At 31.2% G+C, this 27,630-nt stretch overlaps 1 protein-coding gene across 4 annotated transcripts in view; it reads right to left on the bottom strand.

Annotated features, from left to right (window-relative positions):
* LOC140671816 (protein amalgam) overlaps nucleotides 1-25,156 on the bottom strand; it is a 218,230-nt gene extending 193,074 nt beyond the window's left edge. For all 4 annotated transcript variants that reach the window (XM_072903441.1, XM_072903461.1, XM_072903451.1 and 1 more), the window contains exons 1-2: nucleotides 21,782-25,156; nucleotides 1,966-2,087 (exon numbers count right to left, since the gene is read on the bottom strand). In XM_072903441.1, the coding sequence (XP_072759542.1) occupies nucleotides 1,966-2,062 (97 nt within the window). In that variant the 5' untranslated portion in view covers nucleotides 2,063-2,087; nucleotides 21,782-25,156. The remainder of the gene's footprint in view (nucleotides 1-1,965; nucleotides 2,088-21,781) is intronic.
* Between the last annotated feature and the right edge of the window lie 2,474 nt (nucleotides 25,157-27,630).

Below are 27,630 nucleotides of genomic sequence, written 5' to 3'. Positions count from 1 at the left end.
GTGGTTAAAGAATGCAACGTTGAACAATGTTGTATGACACAGCTATATAAATATCAGCGAGATAAAAACGTGGCTTTAAATGAAATGCACGCGCGCGCATGCACATACGCACATAAAACGAATATTCACACCATTTTCAATGTGGAATTAATGGTTTCGTAAGTAATGAATGAAAATTACGCTTAAACGCACACCGATTCTCGTTCCCCGGACTATCTGGAAAAATATGAGAGCATCGTATTGCGGATTTGATAGTCGAATTAAATTCTGTGTGAGAGTTATCCGTAAATTAATCGCTCTTAGCTTAGTTTTATGAACATATAAAATTTAATGAAAAGTTAAATCATTTATATCATCATGTATTTCGAAATCCCGATTAATTGCATACAATTACAAATAGCGTTTGCGTAAATTGTATCAAATAATTAAAACAATAAATTGAAAATAATTGGGAAAGCTGTCTAGGTTGAGAGGAAATGGGACGAAAGCTATTTTCTCGTTGTTATTATTATTATTATTATTATTATTATTATTATTATTATTATTATTATTATTATTATTATACATTGAAATGGCAGATTTAATCTATAAAAACTAGTTTCGTAATTTTGATGTAAATAAAAGAAGTTTTAGTTAACCAACGTACCCTAATTTTCTCCATTAATTGCATTTAGTTAAACGCATCTATAATTAAAACAGATGTAGTTAAGTAGTTAAAATTAAACTAGAAAAAAGGAGCCTGATATTTATAGCGTCGCAGAGTATTTTTAATTATTTACTCTATTTCTTACGAACACTTGTAATTTTCTCTCTCTCTCTCTCTCTCTCTCTCTTTCCTGTGCCATGTCGATCGGAAAAGTAATCTAACGTGTCAATGAGAAAAATCGCACGAACGAGATGGACGTCCCATCTTTCGAAACGATGCATACGCGTTACTCGTCGTTTTCTTCGACAGATTCATTCACTCGTTGTCTGATTCGTCTATTTGCTGCCTTCGAGAATATTTCATTATCGCTATTTCTCGACATCACAGAGACGAGAAATCGAGATAAAACATTATTTACTGGAATACTATTATACTATATACTTATTTTATTTGCTTGATTATTTCTTTCTAATATAATTATATATTTCTATATTATACATATATATTTCTAAGATAATTATTGAAATGTTAAACTAAACTGATGCGAAAAATACTTTAATATCTTTATAAAAGAACTAAGATTGTTTATGAAGTTATGTAATCTTTGTGCGTTACAATTAAAAACATTTCGATTTGAGATACGGTTATAAATCATAAGTATTATAGATAATTTACTTTGCATTATATCTTTCGTATTATATTTTTTTTAATAAAATGCAACATTTGTTAAACGTAAACAATATTATTAAATTTTAAAAATTTATAGTTTTACGATATAACAGAATAGTTGAAACGTGTATTTGATATGCAGATTGTTTCACACATTTGTTATTTACGAAAAACCTTGAAAATATCGAGATTGCTGTTACAGTTTGTTAAATTGTTTATTAATTTCATGGATGTTGAATGTAGCAACTTTAATTGATAAAGGCTGAGGCGCGTAACATTGCATGAGTTGGATCCATTAATAATCATGTAAAATAGCGAGGAAATATACGAACGTCACATACAACAATTCGATGAAAAAGATTTAATTTCCGATACAGTATACTATATGTGTGGTTAGTTTTAACAACGTCATTTTCAGCGCAATAATATTTTCAACAAAATTTGTAATATTTTGTTCTCACATGATATCTTGTTACAAAAAATCACCGATAATAGGTATGAAAGCATAAATGGGTACATTCATTGAATCAGTACGTGACAAAAGGATAATGATATGCTCAATCGCAACAGCAGAAAATATCTCTACATTATGATTAATAAATGTATGCAACCCAATAATAATCAACTACATTGTCAAGATAGTTGCTCACCGGTCTTCACAGTTGGAGACGCCGATGGTTGTGCACACAGGGCATGCGTGCTCCCTAAGAGCGCCAGAATGACGCGAAAAAACTTCATACTGGTCATCGTGAGTGGCTATTTCATCAAAATCCTGAAATGCACAAAGTAATAACTTTTTATAATTGTCATGCTTAATTAATAAATAATAAAAAAGAAAAATGTATTGTTATAATTAAAAAAGATGAATATTGATGGATTAAAGAATGATGTATTAATAAATAATTTAGTTATCTATTTATCTCTTATAATTATTGTAATTTGGTTGAAAATAAGATTACATATATCTATTCAATGCTTATATAATTATAAAATATAAGAATTATTTTTATAAAAATATTTGCGATACAATTTAAGTCTCTATTAGTAATTATATAATATAAGTAATTATATAAATAAAAAATAAAATAATGTCATTTAATTAAACTATTTTATTTTATTTTTTCATGTATTTGTTTTGTTTTAATTTATATATTTTTATAATTAGCTCTCTATTATTAGCACATAACACGAATCATTTATTTTAACAGTTTTTGTTATTTTAAATCTTAATTACTTTTATTGTTATTATTATTATATTTATATACATAAATATAATAAATATATTAAAAGATTTATTATAACAATTATTTATATAAATATTTTTTAATATAATTTTTAAATCTTCAAATAAATATATAAAATGTAATATTCTGTAATATTTTTCTTAATCATTAAACCTTTATAAGAGAAACCTTTATTCTTATCTATGTCTTTAATAAATTTTATTATATTTTATCTTTGATTGCTTGTTATCAATTTTAATTTTTATGCAAGTGGCATCTTAATTTTAAAAAAAATTTATTTTTAATACTTTTGATTGCAAAAAATTTTCATGATTGATATTTCAACAACGGTAAAAGCAATACGTCCTGAATGGACTTAACCACTGCGGTCTCCCAACATTGAAAAAACTGTCAAAATATATAATCTCTGCAATAACAATTTTTCAATATTTTGTTGCAAATTTTAGAAATTTATGTATTACAGTGTTTTTCAAGAGCAATAATATTAAACTTACATTGAACGAATCAAATTGATATTACATATATGTATTCATAAACTATTAATACGTGAGTCAAACAAGAACGCGAATTAAAGAGCATAAAAACCACATTAATAGAAATACCACGCAAAAATCTGTTATTACGAATCACAGACTGAATAACCATGAATTTCATTGGGCTAACGTTGAAATCTTGGATGAGGAGCCCTATCTGAAAAAGATACTTGTATCAGAGATGCTGTTTATTAGACGTCAAAGAAATGGTTTGAATCGACAAGAAGATACGGAGTTTTTGAACCAGCATACATATCTATTTTAGAACAGATGCCTCAACTTTAGAATCTAGACCTTCATTCATTTGTTATTGAGTTTCTTCTTTGAGGGTTGAGTCATTATTGACGACTGATGAACAGTTCTCGGATCATTGTACGTTTACTTGTGCGTCTGACACGGTGTGAGACGGTCGAGGGCGTTTTGTCTCGCGTTGCTCAGTTTGTGATGAGTCTTCTTTTGGTTTTTTCTTCTTTTTTTCTTTTTCTTTGTTCTCGCCATTATGGCATTAATTTTGAGAGTTCATTTGAGCAGACACCATTACTTTTAATTATATAGTGTGAACCATTGGAGGGACTCAGCGTTATAATTCGATGTTATTGCGAAAGCATGGGCGCCTTTGTAATAATCTAAAATAATTTTTCTTTTTTTTTATCACTGAAGATGATCCAACAATGAATCGAAACGTTTGAAAATAAAGTTTGATTGTTTTACTACAAAACGTTGTTTTTTATTTGCCCTCCTTCATCTGGCGCTTGGCTCTACATGCCTTTCATGTTTTCTCATAACTATTAATTTCTTCAATATCTTGATCAAACTAAAATTATGTGATTTTCACTTAATAATAGATTCTTACCTAAACGAAATAAAGCATGTTAAAATATTAATATAATATTACATATAATTCAATTAATTTATCACAAAAAAAGCAATAATAATTTTCGTGTAATTGACTGTAGAGTATTTTTTTTAGAAGATATACTTTTATATTACATTCTATGTATTTTTAAAAATATCTTTTTAATTATTCTTATAGCCAAAAATAGATAATCATATACTTATTTATTCGTAATGATGCAATCCATCCGAGATAAATCGATTTCATTATAACGTTTAGTACCAAATGAAAATACCATCGCGTATCACGTATCGTTTGTTTTTTTTTTTTTTTTTTTGGATACGACATCACTACAAGGGGGAAAAAAGTGAAACAACGATAGCATCGTCCCATCGTGAAATGAGATTCTGATACCGCAATTCGATCGCTACGTGTTGTCGCTGCGGGAGCGTAATAAGGATGTGAATCGAGCAGTAAACGCGAAAACGAGTATGAAACGCGTGAGCGCGCTAAGATTTATCGGAAATTAATATGCTACGAAGCATGGGGCGAGAAATACCTTCGCGTCGTTTATGGAATGCGCGGGAGGAGGATAGGAAGAGAATTTAAAATAGATTTGCTCGGGCGAAAAAATACTCGTCGTCATCGTCTGTTCTACTGCGGGGCTTATCACCGTTAAGATAACGACGAGTTTGTGGGATGGGCCGTACAAAAGCGACTAAGGCACATTGATGGTCGCCGTTAAGAGGATGGAGCCAGAAACTCGCAGCAAGGGTGGCTGGATGGATCTTCTTACCAAGGACCGGTGGGAGATCGAGCATTGTATATCCCGCAATCACTGACATACAACGCCGACTACTATCGACTTTTGGATCCGCACGAGCTGATCCACAGAATGGATAGATCGCAGATAAGTAGCGATCTTGTTTCTCTCAGTTCAGTAACGTCGGCCCGACCCGGCTTAAAACGACAGAAGTCGAGTAGTGCGACTTCGAGCGTGAATTAATGTGCTAGGAAATGTGGTCTCGCATATCGGGTGTGTTAGAAAACGAATCGCACGGCTGCGGTAAAGCTGCCTTTCAATAAAATTGTCAAGTTTATTGAAAAACATCTTTATCGCAGGTTTTTGGTTTGTTTTTTAACATATATGTTCTAAATATAAATATATATATATATATATATATATATATATATATATATATATATATTATATGTATATCTATATATGTACATTTAATTTATTCGTTCAATAAAAATATAATACTATTGTTCTTGAAAAACGCTCTGTAATATATAAATATCTCAAATTTGCGGCAATATATTGAAATATTATTATTGTAGAGATTATTTTTTTTGTCAGTTTTTTCAAATGTTGGGAGACCACGGTGATTAAATCCATTTTTGGCGTATTGTTTTTTTATCATTGTTAGAATATCAAATATAAAAATTACTCAATCAAAAATATTAAAAATAAACTTTTTAAAAAATTAAGATGTCACTTGCATGACAATTACAATTAATAATAAGCAATCAAGAATAAAACACAATAAAATCTATTAGATGTAAATATTAGATGTAAGAACTTGATTACGATTTTAGAAATAAGAAAAATATCGTTGAGAGAGAAATAAGTATAAATATTTTAATATATATATATGAATGTGTGTGTATTTTGATATATAACTAGGCGTATTTTTAAATAATAATTTGATTTAGAAATTTTTCGCAGTATATGTAATGTACTTGGCAGCTCAATTGTATAATATTTCAAAAAGTTATGCAGATTTTACAATACATTATTCTTCAGTTACGGGAATATCGATGAGTAATATTACGTTCTAGCACATATATGCATGATGAAATTCTTTCACACGAAATCGGGTATTAATTCGCTAAAAATGAGTATTAACGCCATAAAGTTATATATTCGCGATTAATTCGCTGATCGATTATTCACGCGATATCCTCCATTAGCGGAATGATTTATTACTTGGACGAGCTATTGCATTCAAATTTCATTATCTTAATAAGAAAATTGAACCTTTAATGGCTACATATGCCGCGTCATACCGAATAGTAAAAAATCAATAAATAACCACCGTCAAACCTTGCCTTTTATCTTTTCCTGTCTTTTAGAAATCGCAGGATCATCTAAATCTACCGACCGCTCGGCCGTATCAGGAACTCATTCCGCAAAGAGACGATTTCCCACTCTTCCGGTGCACCGAAACCCCGAGAAAAAAATGACGTAGACGAAGCACCGGTGAACTTTGTAAAATACGAGTGCAACCGGCACCGCGCGATGCACTTCGGGTGCATCGCTGTGGGCGCTTGCATTCGTGACGGATCTACTCGACGAGCAATCCGAGCAGAGTTTCACACACGGCTGACGAACGAGTGTCGGCGATTTATCGCATTCACACACGTACCATTGTATGTATGTGTATATGTGTGTGTGTGTGTGTGTGTGTGTGTTTGTGGTGTGGGAGTGCTGTCGTAGGAAAGCGAATACACCTGCAGTAAATAGAGGAGTGCACGAAATCACTTCGAGCGTTATCACTCACTCGTCATCGAAACCCCGGTCGCATATCAAAGATCTTTTTGGTATATTAGCTCCAAATTGTTGATTGTGTTTGCTATTATTGTTCGCATCTGGAATACGAATTAACTATTTCTAAAGAGGTGTGTTTGGAGATGCAATAAATATACATACTAAGCGCTAAGTGAAAGAGAACTAATACACATCCAAGATTTATGATATATAAAAGATTATAGTTATAAATATTCTTTTTTTATTTAATTATGTAAAAAACTTATCGGAATAATCATATCTAATGCAAAATTATTTAGTAGATATATAAATGTACGATGTATTCTTTTGTAATATATAATTCTTCAACTTTTCTTATTATTATCTCGATTGTAACATTAAAGATGATAAAAGTCGATTGACGATGAAAGGTTTGTGAGTAATGGGTATAACCGGGCTTCATTTATGTATGTACCGGCCTGGAGGAAGATCGTCGAGCAATAAAGTCGTCCCGAGACTATAAATCAACAAGATGGGTAAAAAATTATGCGGTAAAGTACTTTCGTTTTACTAGAAAGAAGAGCACCTCTGAACAGAGAAATTTGCATTTTCTCCCTACTTACCTCGCAAAAGCGAAAACATTTCAATACTGTGGCTAAAGAATATTGTCTTATTAGTTATTACCGTATTGCATTATGCTAATGCGTAAATAATGATTGCTTTTCAATCAAGTTACGTAACAGCGATCTTATAAAACTTACATACATTTATTTAAATAATTTTTCATTTCTTAAATACTTTTTCTGTCTCTTTATGTTATTAAAATTTCATTTATTATTTTTCCCGCTTTCTAACATATATTATAAGGTTTCCGAGATTTGGCAAAATATCTTAAGGCATACTATAAGATGTAGCGACTCTAACTTTTTGGCATTCATGCGTGGAATTCATAACGCAATACATAAACTGAATCTCAGGCAGCATTTAACACAATCTTTGTGTTCTAGTTTATTTAATTTTGAGCCGAAAGTTCTGAGCAACGTTTAACCGTGCCAACGGCAGACAAGTCGGTCCAGCTTTTGCCAAGTACTATGTTATCGGTTTATATCGAGAAAAAGTTTCTGGTGGTTCCGAAAGTCCGGAAACTTTATCAGTGTTTTAGAGGAAAATTTCTTTTGTTTCGTATAGGTTATACTTATCGATCTTCATTTACAAGTTACTTGATCGATGGTGAGTGGTAGTGTATACGAAAGTGTCGGATAACTAGGGAGTAGATTCGTTGCTCTCTTCTTACAAATCGAACTTTAAATTTAATATTTTCGGACACATCCAAGTGTCTAAAGTGAACTTTATCTTCAATCTCGTTTTCTGTGCAACTTTCAGAAAGTGAATTTACGAGATTGGAAAGACGAGAAGTCTAAAAAAATAATTCAACTAATTATTTAATAATTATATTGTGCTAAAATTTTTATAAAATTCACTATTTTAAAATTTAAATTAAAAATAAATATTACAAAAATGATACTGCGAACAGGAAAACTGCTCTAGACTGTTCATTCACTGCAAAGTTTTACTTTGCAGTTTAGATTAAGGTTCGGATAAACCGTCCCTAACACTAACCCGGTTAGGGTCAGATTGTTTTAGATTAAGATTAGACTGGCTTAGAACAGAGGTTGTGGGTTAAAATTATGTCAAAAGTACTAATAATTTTTTTACAATTCTATTCATATAATTATATATTTTTATGTATAAAGAAAACAATATATGTTTACAAAAAAATTGAAAATAGTAAATTAGCAAAACATTTGATTAATACTTGACAGAGCACACATTCAATCATGCAGATTTTGTTCTGTGTTAAAAACATTAAAACGCACGGCGACCAACAATTTCACGCGTCAGTCCCTCGTCCTAAACAATATTCACTTTCCACTCTGTTTAATCCGCGCGAAATCACCGCCAATCACTTTTTTTCAGTCGTGCTGACACCCACCCGTCCCAAACGAACCATGCGAACATAACATACTCCGGACGACGAAACCACAATGTATATCAATAGTGCATTCACAAGAGAATCATCAGACCTGTTAAGAATGAATATTATATGAATTTTATATATGCATACACACACACACACACATATATATATATATATTGTAGAGTGGTCTCTCCTAACCCAACGTGTGCGCGAGGATAACCGGATAACCAAGCATTAGTTTCTGAGAAAATTATTAGGTTGGTCAGAAAGTGTTTTCGTATTTTATGCAAAAAGAGCGACTCAAAATATGAAAAGACTTTCTGACCAACCTGATAAAAGAGAAAGGTCAGTAAGAGCGTTTTTCTATATTCACAGGATTTTCAAAAAACAATTTTTTGTAGAATTAAATATTAATATTTCAAAAATAACAAATAGGTGATCACTTATTAGTTGCGTACAGACTTAAGCCTCTTAAGACACCGCGTTAAAGTTGTGATCGTTGTAGAGGTTTTAATATTTAAAAAAAATTTTTATTATATTATATATTTTTTTATTTTTCTTTTAAATTAAAAAAATTTTTTTAAGTCTTTTAGACATATTAAATATTATATATTATAAATTTGTTATTTTTTACTTTTTTCTATTGTTTTATATTCCATTATTTTTTCCAAAATATTTGCATATAATATGTGTGTATACATATTACTTCATTAATTTTTATATAATTTTGTGTGTGCTTCTCATTGTATGTCTTTTTTTATTATAATTTATTGCTATTAATGATTTGTTATTGTTGATGTTTTCGTTTCAGAAATTATTGTTCAATTTTTATCATCCAACTTTTCTATAATTTTACTTAATTTTATTTTCATTTTTTTTTACTTATATTTTTTTATAAGTTATGTATAGAGTGAGATATCTAATATTAGAATTTAAAGTATGTTTGTTACTTTTGAGAATGCAAAACATTTCTATAAAAAAAGTCTGCTTTAAACGGATAAATAACAATAACATATTTTATAATATTTTTTTCTTAAGATCATATTTATATATTGCCTAAAATACCAAGATTATCAGTGTTTTTTAAATAAAATCATATATTATTGTTATTATAAAATTATAGATGTCAAAAGAAGAAATTCAGTCGTTTTATTATATGTATTCATCTTCAGATAATTTCAGATAATCTCTGAAAAATTATTATACAATAGAATTATAATTTAATTAAAATAAACTAAATATCCTAGAAAAAAAGTTTATTATTGTATTATTTATCCATTTTGAGCAAACAGTTCCTTTTAGAAATTTTGTTTTATTCTCAAAAATAACAGAGATATTTCAGATGCGTCACCTGCACAGTGTATGTTCCGATGTGAAATGCTTTATCCTGTATAGCGTGTATATGTTAGAAAGAGAGAGAATTATAAAAAAAGAAAGTAAAAATGAGACCGAGCAGGATTACTGCTGTAATTAGTTACCTACCAAGCGCATGTGCAGTTTATTTTTGTCTAACATCAAAGGTTCCGACAAAGAGTTGTACTACTGTATATACTGTGTATACTTGTGGCGGCACAATAGTGGTGGGATTGTGGTTGATATGAGCGGTATATAGGTACATGCACATAGCGTGTGCACACGCTGTGCAATTCGAGTCATGAATAAGAAATGCCGCGGAATCTTTCGAAATATGCATTTTTGTAAAATATTCTATGCGCGCCATAACCATCCTCGTATTACGACATTCGCGTATAACGAAAATCAAGAAGGTAACGGGACAGGTTCTCGGTGTCACCTGACAGCAGGACCGACCGCTGGTAGCTTCAAGACTGCTGGCGCGCAGAGGAACGGGAGATCGGAGACAAAATCCTTCTCCAGACCCCTGGCGCGCCAGACATCCTGGAACCTCTCGCGTCACCTATGACGTTAAAACGCGATAGTAAACTGCTGCAGGGATCGTTGTCGGACGAATAAAAGAATCAAGAGCACGCCCCGGAGAGGAAGAATGGCTCGGACGGCTTGTTTCTCGTAAAGTTGACCGCGTCTCCCTGCAATTAACTTCATTTTCGTGCATAAGCGCGTTAAATGAAGGTGATATACGGTGAAGATTCGCCGAGAATATATATATGTCGGATCGTTTTTTTAATTATACGAGCGCAAATTTATGCTACTCGAACTTTAGTTCTTGTTATTTACAAATACAAGCGCTCATTATTATGTAAAAGAGAATCACAGCAACCGTTCGCATTACTCACGAAACGATACATGAAAAAAAGAATGTGATGTGCGATGATCGCAAGAATTATGCAATTTATAAAGATTATTTAATCTTATAAATTGATCGTGTTGTCCGATTTACTTGCTTTTTTACGAACCCTTTTTATCTTTTTTTGCTGGAAATCGATTTACTGCACACAAATATTCAATAGGTATCGAAACTTTCTTATCAAAATATCAACATTTTTAATAATAAGAAAACAATCTATTATATGTTTATTTAATGTGGAGATAAAGGAGAAATCATTCTATATCTACACTTGTAATATTTTCTTTTCTTTTTTTCTGATTTTCATTCGGTAACATTCTACTTGTTTTCAAATATTAATGTATCTCCATTAAAGAAAATATGAAACGTTGTTTTAAAATAAATGAATATTTGAATTATTCTTTTTTAAAATTCTTCAAATTAAAATACATAACAGAATTTAATAAAATAGCTATTATTTTATTTATTACTTACATAGTATGTATTGTAGCTTAGCTGCATTCATTATGTTTGTTACACAGAACAAATAAATACTTTATTGTATTTGGTATCTAATTATATTTTATTTTTCTATTTTCCTTTATTTTCTATCTCCAACGAGAAATGTATGTATGTATAACGTATATTCAATCCAATTAACTAAAAACATTTAGTATATTTTTTTATATATTTTGCATTTCAGTAGAAAAAACCTATACGTTTTATTACGCTAAAAGATTTTAAGTGTCATTTGGTTTATTCTATAATACTTGTATTAAATACAAGAAGAATGGAAGATGCAAACATAAAAAAATTGAGGCCATTGTTGCTAAAAGATTTTAAATGTCATTTGGTTTATTCTACTTGTATTAAATACAAGTAGAATAAACCAAATGTCATTTAAAATCTTTTAGCAACAATGGCCTCAATTTTTTTATTCTACTTGTATTAAATACAAGTAGAATAAACCAAATGTCATTTAAAATCTTTTAGCAACAATGGCCTCAATTTTTTTATGTTTGCATCTTCCAACTCTTTTTATCTTATATTATAAAAAAGAAAAATTTGATCAACGCATAATTGTTCTAATAGCTGCAAATTTGTGCTTGTGCTTGATAACCGAACTATAGTTTGAGAGATTTTTTACCTTGAATTCAATAATTTTAAATATAATAATGCCTTAATAAAATTTACAAAAATATTGCATTTTAATACAATCAAGTTTAAAACAAAAACCCGAAAACAAGTTGTGATCACTCTTATCATAAAATTAATGCCATATCCTTACGAAATTTAATACTGCAAATCATTGAGAAAAATATAGTAATTAAATACTAGCAATATTTCAGTAATTTTTTGACTAGTGCTTAGTGCAACCACTGAAAGTACCTTATAAAATTACTGGTGTTAATCAAATACTGAAAATTATTGATTTGAATTCCTCTTGAACAGTTCTCGGTCAATTTATCAAAAATCAATTCAGTATCTGAATTTCCTTTTATGAGAATTAGAAATTAAACTAAATATAGGTAGGAATAGTTTTACAATCGGAGACGTTGGAATATAGTAACTCAATATACGTTTCAGCGTAAAGCGCAAAATTTTTTGATAGGTGCCAATAATTTTTAAGTGTCCAAAAATATGAAAATTGACCGCTTGATCCGTGGGATAACTCGTTCCACTGACTCGATTTAATAATTATTTATAACAATTTCTAAATTGCCTTTTTTATTTCATCTTTAAAAATGTATTTTATTAAAAAATAAGTTATAAAGTAATAAAATTAAAATAATAAAGCCATGAAGAGCCAACGCGGATGTAAAGCGTGAGAAAAAAATTTCTTTCCAACCGATGATTAAATTAATTATTTATTCAAATCCATATGTTTCGGACTCCTTTTTGAGCCTTCTTCAGTGACTATAAAGCAAAACATATAAGATATAAAATATATTAATACCCTTGATAGTATTACACAAAATACAAAAATAAATAAAAAATATGTACGAAAACTTAAAATATAGAAAATAAAAAAATTAAAATAAGTAAGTAAAAAATCCAGAACCATTATCGTCCTCGTCGTGGTTTTGGCTAGCGCTAAAATCAGAAATTTAAGACTATTTTTTATTAGCCTTTGCAGCTTCGCGTTGAAGCGCGCGAACGAATTCCAACACCTAAAGGCGTCTAAAGATCGTCGTAACGTCTCGATTACAATCTTATTAGCCGCATTTTGCAGGCTTTATAGTCGCTCATAACAAAAACTTGAATATGAATGTAGCGAATAGCGTGTCGCATTAAACTGATGGAAATAGTTATTACAATCTTATTAGCTGCATTTGCAGGCTTCATAGTAAGCTCGTGACAAAACTTGAATACGAGTATAGCTAGTGAATAGCGCGTTGTATTAAACTGATGAAAATAGTTATTATAATCTGATTAATCGCATTTTGCAGGTTTTAAACGCTAATGACGAAAACTTGAATACTAGTATAAATAGCGCGTCGCGTAGCGATAAACGAATAAGCTATAACCTCAAGCATTTGACGTAGAAATTAAATATTGAAATATTAATGTCAGTGTTTTATCTCAGTAATTAAATTTTCAGCTTTGCATAAATATTTATTTGATAAATTATTGATATATATTAGTAATTTAAGTACTCAAAATAAGTAATTAATCACTAAGTCAGTGATAAATTTTCATATAATAAGAGTATTTCGTAATTATAACATATTATTTTATTGTCAACATATTATTTTATTATTTTAATGTATTATTTTACTGCGAAATTATACTAACAACCTTATTTGCTTTCTCGCTTTGTGTCGTAGATGTAAAACCCAGAGCAAATGTACGTAAAGGATACTGCAGCACTCGATGATACGTGCATCCATGCTTGCGGTCGAACAAACACACTGATTCGCGATGCACGAGTGAAAATCAACACTGCTAGCACGATGCGCCGTTTCGTCCACGCGTATCCATCTATCTGTTGTCGGTTGCTTGTCTACCATCCTGTATGATTACGCGCGCAGTTGTAAAGTGTTGTTGACCGGACAATGAGCTGTCAGTCTGTTCACTCTCTCATGCCCATGTCACGTTCGCATAAAATAATGCTCGCAACATGATATTGCCATTAACCCTTTGAGTCACGGCGGGTCACCCAGAGACCCACCTTTTTTTCATAGGTTTTTTATTGTTTTAACTACTTTTTTTATCAACAAATACCGGAATTTTTGTTTCTACAGAGTCTCTAGAACATCAATAAGTGTAAAGAAATATGAACAGTCATTAATTGTTAATTGCAAAAATATCATATATAAACAAACAGTCAAAATTAGTACTTTTTTACGAAAAAATGCATTTTCTACTAATCTATTATGACAATAAATACGATAATTTTTTTATAATCTTAGTATACTCTAAAGTATTTTTCAGAATTTTTTTAGAATTTTCCACCGAGTTGTTTTTGTTAAATCCTCCTTTATTGACAAAAAAATATATAAAAAACAATATAGATTTAACAAATATTTTCTGTTTTAAATTGAAAGTAACAGTTATATTCTTTTTTCAATTTTTTCTCTGAAGGTTTTTTTAAATCGCAGAATCTGAATCTAAAGGAAAAAAAAATTTAATTTCCAAAATTTAATATAGGGATGCAATATGGCGGAAGTAAAATTTTGAAAATCTCGTCTGCCATATTGGATCCGCCATTTTGAATTTTGAAAATCTGACAACGGATTCGTAATCAGCGATCCCAAAAACCCTTATATACCAAATTTTATAAAATACTGACAATTAGAAAAATTCGTGATTCAAAGAGTTAAGAAAGAATTATTCGCCCCACTTTTCTTTCCGAATAATAGTATATACGTGATGATAAACCCTCTGCGATAGAAATATTTTCTTTTTATATTCGCAATATGTGTTAAAAATAATTAAATCTAAATTAGATTAGAAACTATTTTTCACGTATATAAGGGTAAAAGTGTTATATTTATTATCGTCTTGTGGAACACAGCTGCTTAAGTATTTTTAATTATACGAGCATACGCAACTCTTGTCGAAGGAATAATTTATATTTTAAAAGCATATAAATCGATCAGATCTGACCTAGAGCAAAGTCTTTTCTTGAGCAAAGGACACGCCCATATTATACTGGTTTGTTTCACATCTCAAAGCATCTCAAAACATCTTTCCACTCTATTTTCTTACAACAACATCTCCATCGGGGGGGGGGGGGGGAGGGGATACGCGCAGTATATTATTATACATCGCGCTGTATATCATTTAAAGTTTCCGTGATACTCAATTAAAGTCAGTCTTTGTAGAGTATCAAGCGTGATAGTCAACACGAATCATCATCTCGTGCTCGTTTAAAATGAATAGTGGCGGACAGGGAGACCCGCAGACTTGGTTGCCGACATTTATCCGTATGGCACCAAGTATCTGTTATTTTAATGAATGCTACGGAGTACGTGTTTGTACATCTTTAACGAGGCATGCGTGAATAAATCCTGGTTAAAACTGACTCTCGTGCACAAGACTCATCCGGTACAATCCATCTACGTGTTACGTCCCAGAAAGGATTCTGAGACGTGTATACACCAATTATTCAACGTTTTCTTTTTCCAAAATATATTTTATATAGATTTGTACTTTATTTTTTTCTATTGTGCGGCATTTCTTAACTATCTTTATTGACTATCATGACGTTCAATCAATTTATTATTAAAATTGTAAAGCGTATGCGATTTAAAATCTTTTTTACGAAAACGCTTCTTTAGAAATTTTAGAGTAATGTTAATAATTATAAATATTAAAGTATATATTTAAAAAAAGACACGACGTTAAACAATGCATTATTTATCATAAATAAGTGATCTCATTTCTTGTAAAACTTTTATATTTTTTGCTTATTTATCTGCAGGAAATATTTTCAGTTTTTCCTTTTTATTCGCATGATAATACGTTTTTTGTTTTAATCAATTTTTATATAATTCCATATAAAATTTTAATTATTTATATGAGGAGATATTTTTCCATTAAGTTACCAAATTTACATTATTATGTATACAATATTATTAAGATATCATTAAAAATTTAAAATTGGAATTGTATTATATTTTATTCACGCAAAAAACCAATTGTTGGCTTTAATTAACACAAAAGCTGAAATATTAACAGAGAAAAGTCATGCAACGTTAAAAATTTTAATTTTATTAATCTGACTTTTATTAGATATAAAGTAGTAATATAAATTTGTATAATCGCGCACTTCAAAAGAGATATCTAGCTTGTTGCGAGCGCGATAGTATATCACTCATATGAGTCGTACATTAATCTTCTTCGAAATAGAAGGACTGATGTCACGCGCAGAGTTTCACAGGATGACGAACCGTTTCCTCGAAATATAGCATTTCCATTGATCAGCCAGCGTTCACTTAGTAGAATTCAGATTCGCCGTCTTCGCACAGAGGCATTGTCTGGCTTGAGGCCCGTACGTCACTAATGGGGGTATGCAAGACCCCAGATACCCCGGCTGCATGACAAATGCACTAATCGGCCTTCAGTACAGAATCGTTATGCCCGCGCAAAGCTATGAGTGATTACTTTGACCCGACGATGGCACCGTTTCGATGAATATTGAACGAAAGACCGATTACATATTCCATAAACGTTACCGTCATTTTACAGTGATGAGGAAAAGTAAGAACTTGGTTAAAGTTCGGATTTTCATACATGTTCCATGCGTTACGCTTTAATTGAAAAGTAAAAAACAAAACATGAAATATATGAATTGCTATTTTTCTCTCTTGATAAAAAAAAGTTTGAAAAACTTGTAAGATGTGAAGAAACAAGTTTTTTGTTTAATCGTCCGGTTTAAATCAATGTTATAAACAATGCAAAACGCGAAAGTAGATATTTTTCTCCAACTTTCCTAATTTTGTTTTATTATTTGTGCATAAAATATTTTCTACATCCTAGTCAGTTCCATAGATTTTCGCATTTTTTTAATCTCTCTTTCTGTCCCTCTCCACTCTCTTTTTATGTTAATCTATCTTACGTGATGTTAAAAATTTATCAGAATCTCCGTGCTCTTATAAAATGCTATTTTTCTTCATACGAGCATTATTTGCGCATAACCCTGTTTCTTGCGGAAGATTGGTATACGTTCATATCAGTCCGCACAAGCGAGATGCGAACGTGATTAGGTAACGTTACTGCACCAATATGAAATCGAAATCGCATCAAGACCGGCAACGCTCTGATACGTATAATGAAATATGGTTATTGATACAAATTGCCGCGGATACATTTTAGTACATATTTGTCACACCGAGAAAATTATTGCGACACCGATATTATTGGTCCACTAAATCACTGTTGAAGAGGAAGTGGGGGAGGGGAGGGGAGAAACATTGGGAGAACAGATAAGTTTATCCGACGAGATTGCGATATGGGAACACCGATCGTAAAATCCGAGGTATGAGAGAATAGTAAAATCCTTTGGCTTAAATCAAACGAGGTAATGTGCCGTGGCGCCAAAGTAGCTTTTGAAAAAGTTTTTAAAACTAGGCTTCAAGAATACGGAAAAATTTCGAGGGCGATTTATTTTCGAAATATTCGCACATTTATTAAATGTACCCGCGTGTGTGTAGGCTTTGAATTGTTAAATAAATATATAAAAATGTAATATTTTTATTCTATAAAAACATGAAGAGTAAAATCAATTACATCTGATAAATATTTTAGAGAGCAAGCTCACACTTTAGATTATTTCTAGTTAGATATCTCTTTTAAATACATATATCTTTTACCACATATATGATTCGGAAAATATTATGTAAAAATTCATTCCCTTTTTTCTGTTTATCTTATTGTGAGAAAAATTAAAATTTTTATTAATCCTAATAAAAATAAGAGATTATTAAAATTTAAAAAAATATTTCATGCATTCTATTAGTTTTATTACCATTATTAAGAGATATTTTCTATATTATTTCTTTTTAAAATTTAAAATTTATTTTAGCTTCTTTTGTTTCTCATTATTAGTTTTTTTATACATTGTTTTTATCTTATAAACTGTCTGATATATAATAAACTAATCTATGTCATGTGATCTTATTAATGCTAATTTTTATACTTTTTATGTAATTACACCATTTTAGTTACAAGTTATATTTAGTTACGCATTTAGTTATACTTCCAAAATAAAATAAAACTTTTATTAATAAATTACCTAACCATATTTGCGTAAGTGTAAATAATATTTTAATATTTATCTTTAATATTTTAATACTTATCTTTCAATATTTTCATAGTACATTATATTGATTTTTTATGTCTACAAAATCAGAAAAAATTAATAAAAAAAAATTGTGCAATGATTTTCTTAAGTTTTCACGCACATATTTCTGTGTTAAATACGACTGTGTGTTAATTTATTTAATGAATGTATTTATTTACAATGAATGCATGTATTTAATGGAAAAACATTAGATACATGGAGACAATGGAAAAACATTAGATCGAATTTCTATGTAAATTTCGTTTAGAATTAAATTTAGTAATAATAGAAATTTATTCACTAAACATATTAATTCATTATAATTGATAATCAATTGAACACTTTCTTTTTAAATTAGATTGCAAGTAACATTTTCTTTTAATTCACAATTGTTTTATTAGATTTATTTGGTGTTTATAAGGATATTAATAATTATATTTTTAAAAAAATTGCTAACAAAAACTTTTACATATAGATTTGTTTGAAATCAAAATATCATCAATATCTACATATTCCAAAATGATTAAAACAAATTAGAAATTTAAAATACAAAGTTAAAATATCAGTTTTTTTGTAGTTTAAAGTAAATTAATCTTAATATGTTTGATAAAAGCCGTCGATAGTTCTAGTTCTAACCGAGCCTGACTTTTATTCATAGAACAATGAAGAAAACAAATAGAAATTGCTCCGTCAAAGTCGAACGATGACAAATGTCAGTTCTCGAGAAAGGGTTGGAAAACTCATTAAATGGGCCTGGTGGTTAGCGAGTCTCTATAGTATCATTATTATCGAGAGCATTCGAGTTAACTGCATTCGAGCATTCTAGGTGTCGACCTAGTCGCAAGCTTAACTATTTCCTCCCCTTCTTTTGTTTCCTGGGTATTTCCGCTCCCGGGGCAACCTCCGCCCGCGTTTCCATCAATCATTTCAGTTTTGCGCAAGATTCGCCCATTATGCGAATCCCTTTCCTCCGTCTTCTTTCACTGCTTGCACCTTCCGTTCAGTCAAATCTTTTCCACTATTTCGCGAAATCGAACGTTCAATATCTTCAACTTGTATCATTTAAAATAACACGAGAAAGTTTTTTGTTTTCATAATTTATGCTTTGCAATGTTTTTATTACGTGAAACTGCATGTATAACGGAAGTATGCATTGCGGAATATTTTTACGAAATGAAAATACAATTAATCTCTATGCAAATTAAAAATTGCAAAACACGATGTACGATAAATCGACATTGGTATATTGTAAAGCAACATAGTTTATATTATCAAACAACGTACTATATTATCAAGCTAAATAAAAAACGGTAGAATAATTGTCAATATACGGTCAAATGTAATAAATTATACACAAGCAAATACACATTTTCGGCCATTAAAAAATTGATATTTAAAAAACAATGCCCTATCGCGAAGCTGGCGGCAATGTATTAAAGTTACTGTAATTTAATGCAGCTGAGATTATTTTTAGCGGTGTATTATGAAAAATGGAATGATGTGTTCTTTTTTTCTACAACCGCGATTGCCCGCAGCGGCGATACACATATACGCTAACCGCGAAGAGTTGAAAATTTCATCGTAGTTTACCAGACCGCGAAAACTGCAAAAAATATTGCATCGATATTCCCGCAAAGAAAGGAAGATAATCCTACTATTAATATTCTATCTAAGATTATAGATAATAACTAAAATTAGAGATTAACAATTAGATAGCTATATTTTTTCATACGTATAACAAATATGTACAACAAATTTCTGTTATAAATATCTTGGCCATATAAAGTTAAAGAAACCCATAATTTAGCCATTAATTAGGTTAATAAACTTTAGATTTAATTTGGAGTCTGCGATAGCGCTTTATGAATTTTCGAACAGGCGAAAACTTGCTTAACTTCTGAAATTTAATTGAAACAACTTTATTTTATCATTATTTATTAATTATTATATATATGCAAGTCCCGTAACTTTATCAATCCGAAATACGTTTGTTATTTTAAATAATAGAAAAAATTGAAGCTAGACTTTTTTCAGAATTTGCCCCTCTATAGAATTCTATAAAAAAATTGTCGTTTTATTTAAAAAATAAAGTTGAGTTTAATTTTCCTTTATCCCTCTATTCACAACAAAACTATTGTTGTCACAACGTGCAATTCAAAACCGTAAAGCCCTATATCTTCAATTTTGTTCCTATTATTTCAAATAGAAATATTTCTGAATAAATAGACCATGTACAACATAAAAACAAGCAGAAGAATCAATATGGAATTGGTTAAAATTCACTTTTTAAAATAATTATTTTATTATGGGATTTAAATAAATAATTAAATGTAATAAAAAAAAATTGTAACACAACTTTTAATAATAATAATTACTTTTCTTTGTTTAAATATTGCTATTCACCGTAATAGACTAATAGAAACTCCTATTACTATTTATTGTTATTTGTAAGATCATTTTATATACATAATTGGATCAAGAAGACTAGTGTTGATTAAAAAATCTACCACGTAAATAGGCAATATCAGATTTTCGTCCGTTTAATTTAGCCCTCACGTTTATTTCAATGAGCCTTCACTCTAGGAGTTCTACGTAATGAGAAAGCAGTAAAGACAGATTAAGAGATCCCCAAACTCTTCCCATTCCTGGAGCCAACATTCTTTTGTGACAAATCCATTAGGGACTTCGAAGAAATTGAGTTTGCGCCCGCGATTCATTATAATCTCATTTATAAATGAGAACTAACTGCTCGCCCAGAAACTACGACAGCTCTTTTAATTATCGCGCTTTGACAATGCAGGTCCAATAAATCATTAGAAAACGAGACAAATCTCGATTATAAGAGAAATTAGTAGCTTTAATAATTTTTATTAATATATAACATTTACACGTTTCAAGTAATGCAGATAATAAAAAATATTTATACAATATTTTGTTTGTGTAAAAATAATAAGCTACATACATACATATTGTTTTTACGTGTAAAGTCTATTCTGTACCTTTGGATATTATTCATAAGACAAGAGATAGAATAAAAATTTATATATTATTGTTTATTTATCTTACAAAATATTATATAAAAAATTAAGTAAAAATGTACAAAAGATAATACTTTTTGATCTTTAAAAGAAATTTTACAATAAATTAAAAAAAAAAAAAAAATATTAAATTGTTACAAACAATTTAAAATTTTTTAAAATAATATTCCGAAAATAATATCTCTGTTAATTTTTAAATTGTCACTTCCATTAATTCTTAAGTATGTTAGATAATATGTATATTTTACAGTTTATTAATATATGTATAAGCATCTATGCAATCTTACGCAGAAATCGGAAATTAATTATTTGGAAAAGTATAATATTCCCTTAAAGAGCAATGTAACCTCGCAACCTTATTAACGTATGTGCCTGAAGGTACTTATGTACCTAAGTAACCTATTTCACATGTTAATATCATGTATGCTCATTACAACTTGAGCATAGTTAATTTAGTTTAGTTTAGTTTATGATTTAATAATGCGATTTTCTTTTCTTGTAACTTTTCCAGTTTAAAATTAAAGCTTACTAATTGCGAATTATTCGTCTTAAAAAATTGTATACAATTAGTTCAACACTTTTTATAACAATGTTTTTTATTTTTTGAAGAATTATATTAAATTCTTATGTGAGTCGGTGCATATTTTTCTAAAAAATCAAACTTAAACTTAAACTATTCTTAGAAAAATATTTATTATTTTATTTAGTTTAAGATGTTCCTTTCCATTTCCTCTTACAAAGCTAATCACTATTAAACTAGTAGAAATGTAAAACTTACGTCCAAGCAAGTGATGCTCCTTCTTTTGAGGTACACAAGATTGAGGAAATCGCCTTTCACGTAGAACACCGAACCGAACGATCGGAAGAGAATGGCACAAAATCAAGTGAGTCGGACGAATGAGAACGCAACGAAAAAAAAATAAACTCTTTTGAAACACTTGCTACGAAATATCCGACCACTTTCGGCACAGCTTTTGCTCGACACTCTTAGATCTCACGAGAGCGATCGATCCTTGAGACTGCGGTTACGATCTCGAATCGCAACAACCCTCAAGCTGCACTCGAGAATGTTTAACAGTTCTTCGCGCAAGAACACATGATACGACGTTTCGCAAAGACGATAGCGATTTATTAAAGGAATTTCGCTGCGCCGAGCGTACAGCGGGTACTTTTATCCTCATGCATATTTTATTTTCACCAACGATGTCGCGTACGATCTCCTATTACGACGCACAGCTGTCGCGTTGATCCAATTTCGATCTCAACTCGCGGAGAAACTTTGTGCCACGATGGAAAATTAATAAAACGCACCGTCAACACTTTTCCGCCGCAGCACTTTTCTTTCGCGATTGCCGAAAGGCGTGTAAACTGCGATGAGGAAAAGAGTTTCGTTTGCCGGTAGAATATTGTCAATATTGTTACAGTTAGTCGCGGATATCGTTTATTATGATTTTATCTGTCGATCGCGAAAAAAATTGTATGTATTTATTATCAATATTTTCTTATTCATCGCACGCACAATTTGATTTCAAGATGCGTAGTGCTCGTTCAGTCTTTTGGACGATTCGTTATGATTTTTTTTTTTTTTAATTTTTTTTTCTCGCGCTTCAACTCTAATTACATAAGGACGACGTAATCTCTGTTTTAATGTTAAATTCTCGATACTCTTCATCTAATTACTAACTCCGTGACGTACCTCATATACGTTTCGCATTATAATAATGATTTAAGTATATCACGTAATTTTATCTCGATATATTCCAATCTCAAGAAGTGATCTCTAATTACGTTGATAAAACGTGCGATAAAAATTCGATGGAATATGTACTTCGAACAACAGGCAATCACGAATACACTTTATGGGAAAATTTCGTGTCTCTAAACAACATTTCAGCAAGATAATAGCATTAACACTATTACTGTTAATATTTTTCGCGTTTCACATAACACTTTAACCACTCGAAAATTGCGGTTGTACACAGTGGAAGGCTGATCAAATGGTCAGTCGGAGCTTTATCCGTACTTTTCGCCGGCACTTCGCGTAATCGTTTTCGAGAGCACGCCTCGTCTGGTCACGTAAAGGAACGCGACGTTACTATTATTGCAATCGTGTTTTTATAGTTCATGTGTTTCTTCTTTTTATAAGGCTCACCATGCATTTGCGATTGCAAATAACAGTGTTATTCCCAAGGTTTTCCAAACACTTCAAAAGGTTTCAAGAGGATACTTGCAAGTAATTTACATGTAAGTTTTTACGCACGTCACAAAACGCCTCTCACGAATTTTATTCCCAGTCATTCGCGCGACACGCGTCCACAATTTATATTACCCGTCATTCGAAAATGATTTTTTTTCTTTTCTCGTAAATTATTAGCATCCCGACGACGTTATCAACCGATCTTATTTCCCTTTGCTCCAGCGCCCTTTCCTATAACTTTCCGTGGGACGAATTATGTCCGCTCCGAAAGGTCCTCAAGAATTCGCACGCGGAATAATATAGCGGTGTCCAAAGACTTTCATTTTTTTTGGAAATAGATTGGTTACTCCGAAATATTTGTAACTCGTTAACCACAAATATTGACATTAATATCGAATTTTATCTGATTATGTATGTTTCTCTAACGTAAATTTTGTCACTTTCGCAAATCTTACTTTTTTTTCTTTTTTATAAAAAAATTATAGACGTTTCTCTTTTCTCCCGCTAATTATTGAAATCTTATGAGAGAAAAATTGCGATTTATTTGTAGCTTTTTCTTTTTTTAATAAAACTTTAATAAAATTTTATTTAATTTTGTCGACAAGCGACTGTATCACTACAAAAAAATAAAAATCTAATTCTATAGAGTTACAGCGTGCTACTTTTTTTTTTAGATAAATTTGTTGATAACTCTTTACATTCAAGTGCCGCTTAGAATCAAAAGATTTGTGCTCGCGTTAAGCTTATGGCTATTAGAAAGAGCCCGAAGCCGAAGCTTTAATAGAAATTTTTGCCGATACATTTACGCACTGCCGTAGAAATATTTCTGTTGAATGTTGCATTGAACATAGCTCTTGTCACACTGTCGATTCCATATTTAATTTAAAATTTAAGATTCTCTCTCGAACACAGCAAGCCATCCAAAACGTATTTGTCCGCAAGATCGCGTAAGTTTTATCACATTCGAAATGCGGGATCACTCGATTACTTCGGATATATCAAATACATTCTCACTCTCGAGTTTTGATCAAACTTTGTAAATACAAATGGCACTACAATGTTGCGCTCATCATACTTTGTATAATTATTTTTTTATATATACAAACAAGAGAATTGCAACGCGCGGGACCGTTTTAATCCGGATTTCACTGAACGCGTTTTATGACACACTCACTGCAAGTATCATCTCACTGCCGCAGAATCCCAGGATTTATTTTAAATCATTCAAGCATCTCGGGCACGTTTTAAATCGTTATCCACGTTATCCACGTGAAACAAATTTTATGTAAAATTCTCCACGATTTCTACGAGAGTCGCGTGACTTTTTTGTCTTCTCACTGAGAGAAACGCTGTTATGCACTTGCAGTTTTCGGAAAGCGTTTTCTCTCTGGTACGTGGACCAGATCACCTGCAATTCCGTCGAAAATCTCCGCATTCCCGCAAGTACATTCCGTTTTGGAAAGCACCGAGGTTCACGAAACTCACACAAAGCGCGCGGAAAGAAAATAAATTCTCTAAAACTCCACAAACTCGATAAATAAATCGTCTTGTCCTTGTCTTGAGTTAAATAGACTGCATCTAAAGCGAGTTTGAAGAAAATTTATTTTCCGATTTTATTTACACACGCAGATTATTCGTTGAGAGCGCAGGATCTGTCAGCGATCGATATGTTCGCGATTGACAGGTCACTCGCCCATGATTTGTTCCCACGTGCATAACTTTGTTTTCTTTTCATTAAGACACTCTCACAATTGTCTTCGAGAACTTTGATCGATCGACGTTCCTCGGGGATCACAGTTTCGAGATTTTCGGTCGCGCCGGTCGAATGTTTTATCGCGACAATGGGGATGGTATCGATGAGTTTCGTCAAAAATAAAACATAATCCCGATTTTTTTTCCTCGAAAAGTGGTCTCACCTTAGCGGCGGATGCGCGCGCGAAACCACCACGAGTGATGCTGAGGTCGAACTGGAGCCTCCGACGTGGCGCTAGCGTCGCTACGAGCGAAGGGCAAACCAAAACCACCCTCCTCCGTGCCGCGACGTCCACCCCCCGAGAAGGAAGGTGGTAGCAGTGGCGGAGGAAAAGCTAAGTCGCCCGGAGTTTGAAGTGTGAATCGCGTGGGAAAATGGGAGATTCTTTCTTGAAAAAATAAAATTGTAATACGATTGTCACATGGCTTGTTAGTCCTGTTTATCTTTAACTGCAATAATATTTTTCTTTTAGGCAACTAGAAGACTGTAATGAGGAAAAACTAATACATTTGAAAGGACATATCACATAAATATAAAGTAGAACTTTTTTTCTCTCCAAAAAGGAAAGAAAAGACGTTTATTACATTGTATAAAATATACAACCCTAATATCGATAAAGATGAAATACATTTAAATAATATATTATTAAACATATCCATAAATGTAGAACTGTACTTTGTATAATTTCCAGAAAATATAGTCAAAACAATATTAATGATTAAATGTGTGTGTGTGAAAATTTGTAAGAAAAATAGATATCTACAAAACCAATTGTAATCATTTGCATATTCTAATTATCTCGCCAGGAATATCTTTTGTCATACTTGTTATTGAGCGTTTATGAAGCGAGCCAGTTTCGATTGTGATATTTGTATCGACATAATGACTCACTCTCGACGTGGTATGTCAATTATGCTTATATACGATATAATGCACGGAATACAGTGCTCACTATGAATGGTAACGTACACTCCTGATCCACCTCCGTTTGTTACACATCGCGATGTAACGTGTCAGAAGTGTCTATTGATCTCAGTGATGTCGAATGCATAGAACGGTCTAATGCGTTAACCGTATCGAATGGTCGATGCGCCGGCAATAGATCATCCGACGGGCAGCTGAGATTTCGGAAATTACCTATTCGATATCGCGGCGCCGCGATTTGCAAAAACGGCAACCGACGTTGACTGATGCGCGAATGACTGGAAAACTCGATTTTGCGCAAAAAAAAAAAAAAAAAAAAAAAAAAAGAGGGCAAAAAAGAAGCGACGCGCACGCCACCGGAACTTCCGCTTATTCTGCGGTAGACGAATTTTCGAATTGCACGAAACAAACGGAGAATTCAATCGACCTCATGCCATGGCAGGCAACAGATATAATGCTTGCGTACGAAAAGATAAAAAGAGCACGATCGTTTTGCATCACGTCTTTCCTGTACAATGTTTAAAACGGAAGCGAGCGGCATCCTTCCGTTTCTTTCGTGAAACGTAGCATACGCTTGTCATATGAAATCCCATTTTTTTCATCTCCAGTAAATTATGATGGCCACTTTTTTTCATGCGTGACGCCACCGCCACTAAAATTTACATTCAAGATATTCAAATGACGTATTTAGTATGTAAAGTATGGTTACTTTGCAAAAATACATCATGTAAAATATAATTTAATATATCATATGCATTTATACAATAAGAATATAATTTAATTACAAACACAATTGAACTGAAATTCTCGATAACATTTATTTTCAATCAGATCGATTTCGCAAAATAAAATTTTAGAAGAATGTAATAAGTAAACTTTTTGAAAGATACAAATGTAAAAAAATTCAATGTTTGTTTCAATAATATTTTTAATAATTATATCGAGATATAATAATATTAAAATTAGATTAATAAAATCTGTATTTTTTTGACAAGAAAACATATATAATACAATATTAAATTATAAAATTAATTTTTTCTTACCAAATATGTATAATTTACAAGTACTTTAACTTTTTTTGGATTAAAATTTAGAATACTATTAATATATTTTGTTTTTATTTACGTATTTTATAATATCTCAATTAAATTTATAGCACATAAAATATAAATAAGTAATACAAAATTATTCTGGCAAATTGAAACATAAATAGATAATATTATATGCAAACAGTAGCGCAGGAATTATTTGAACGCATAACAACAACGCCGTTGTGAAAATAAATGCTTGCTTCCAATCTCACTTCAAATACAGCGTTAAACTACTTGTCATAAAATCAATTTATACGCAATTACAATAAATATACGTAAAATCAACCAGATTATCGCACAAATTTTGCAAGTGACAAAAACGAAATGCGCATCAAAAGTTCTCCTAGTTTACCGTTTTATAATGTAAAGCATTCGGGGTTTATCGTGGAGTCTTGAAGCTTCTTAAGACTCCAGGTCCTGACCGCAAAAGTATAAGTAAGGTAAAACTAAACCAACTTTAGCGCCGTCGAGTTCAAGTTAAAATTAAAGTTTAAAGACTTATAACTTCCTAACGTGCTGCTCCCTGATCTCGGGAACGAGGATAGTTAACTCAATAGGTCTCATCTTCCATACACACGCATACAACACACCTATGCATGCACACATGCAAACGCTTAAGCGTTAGCATTTTCAATAACTATGATACTTTCGAGCTCAGTTTT

Source organism: Anoplolepis gracilipes, chromosome 1 (genome assembly GCF_047496725.1).
Source record: "Anoplolepis gracilipes chromosome 1, ASM4749672v1, whole genome shotgun sequence".
Lineage (NCBI taxonomy): Eukaryota > Metazoa > Arthropoda > Insecta > Hymenoptera > Formicidae > Anoplolepis > Anoplolepis gracilipes.
The sequence above is the reverse complement of the archived record's forward strand: the minus strand, read 5'-3'. Positions and strand labels throughout refer to the sequence as shown.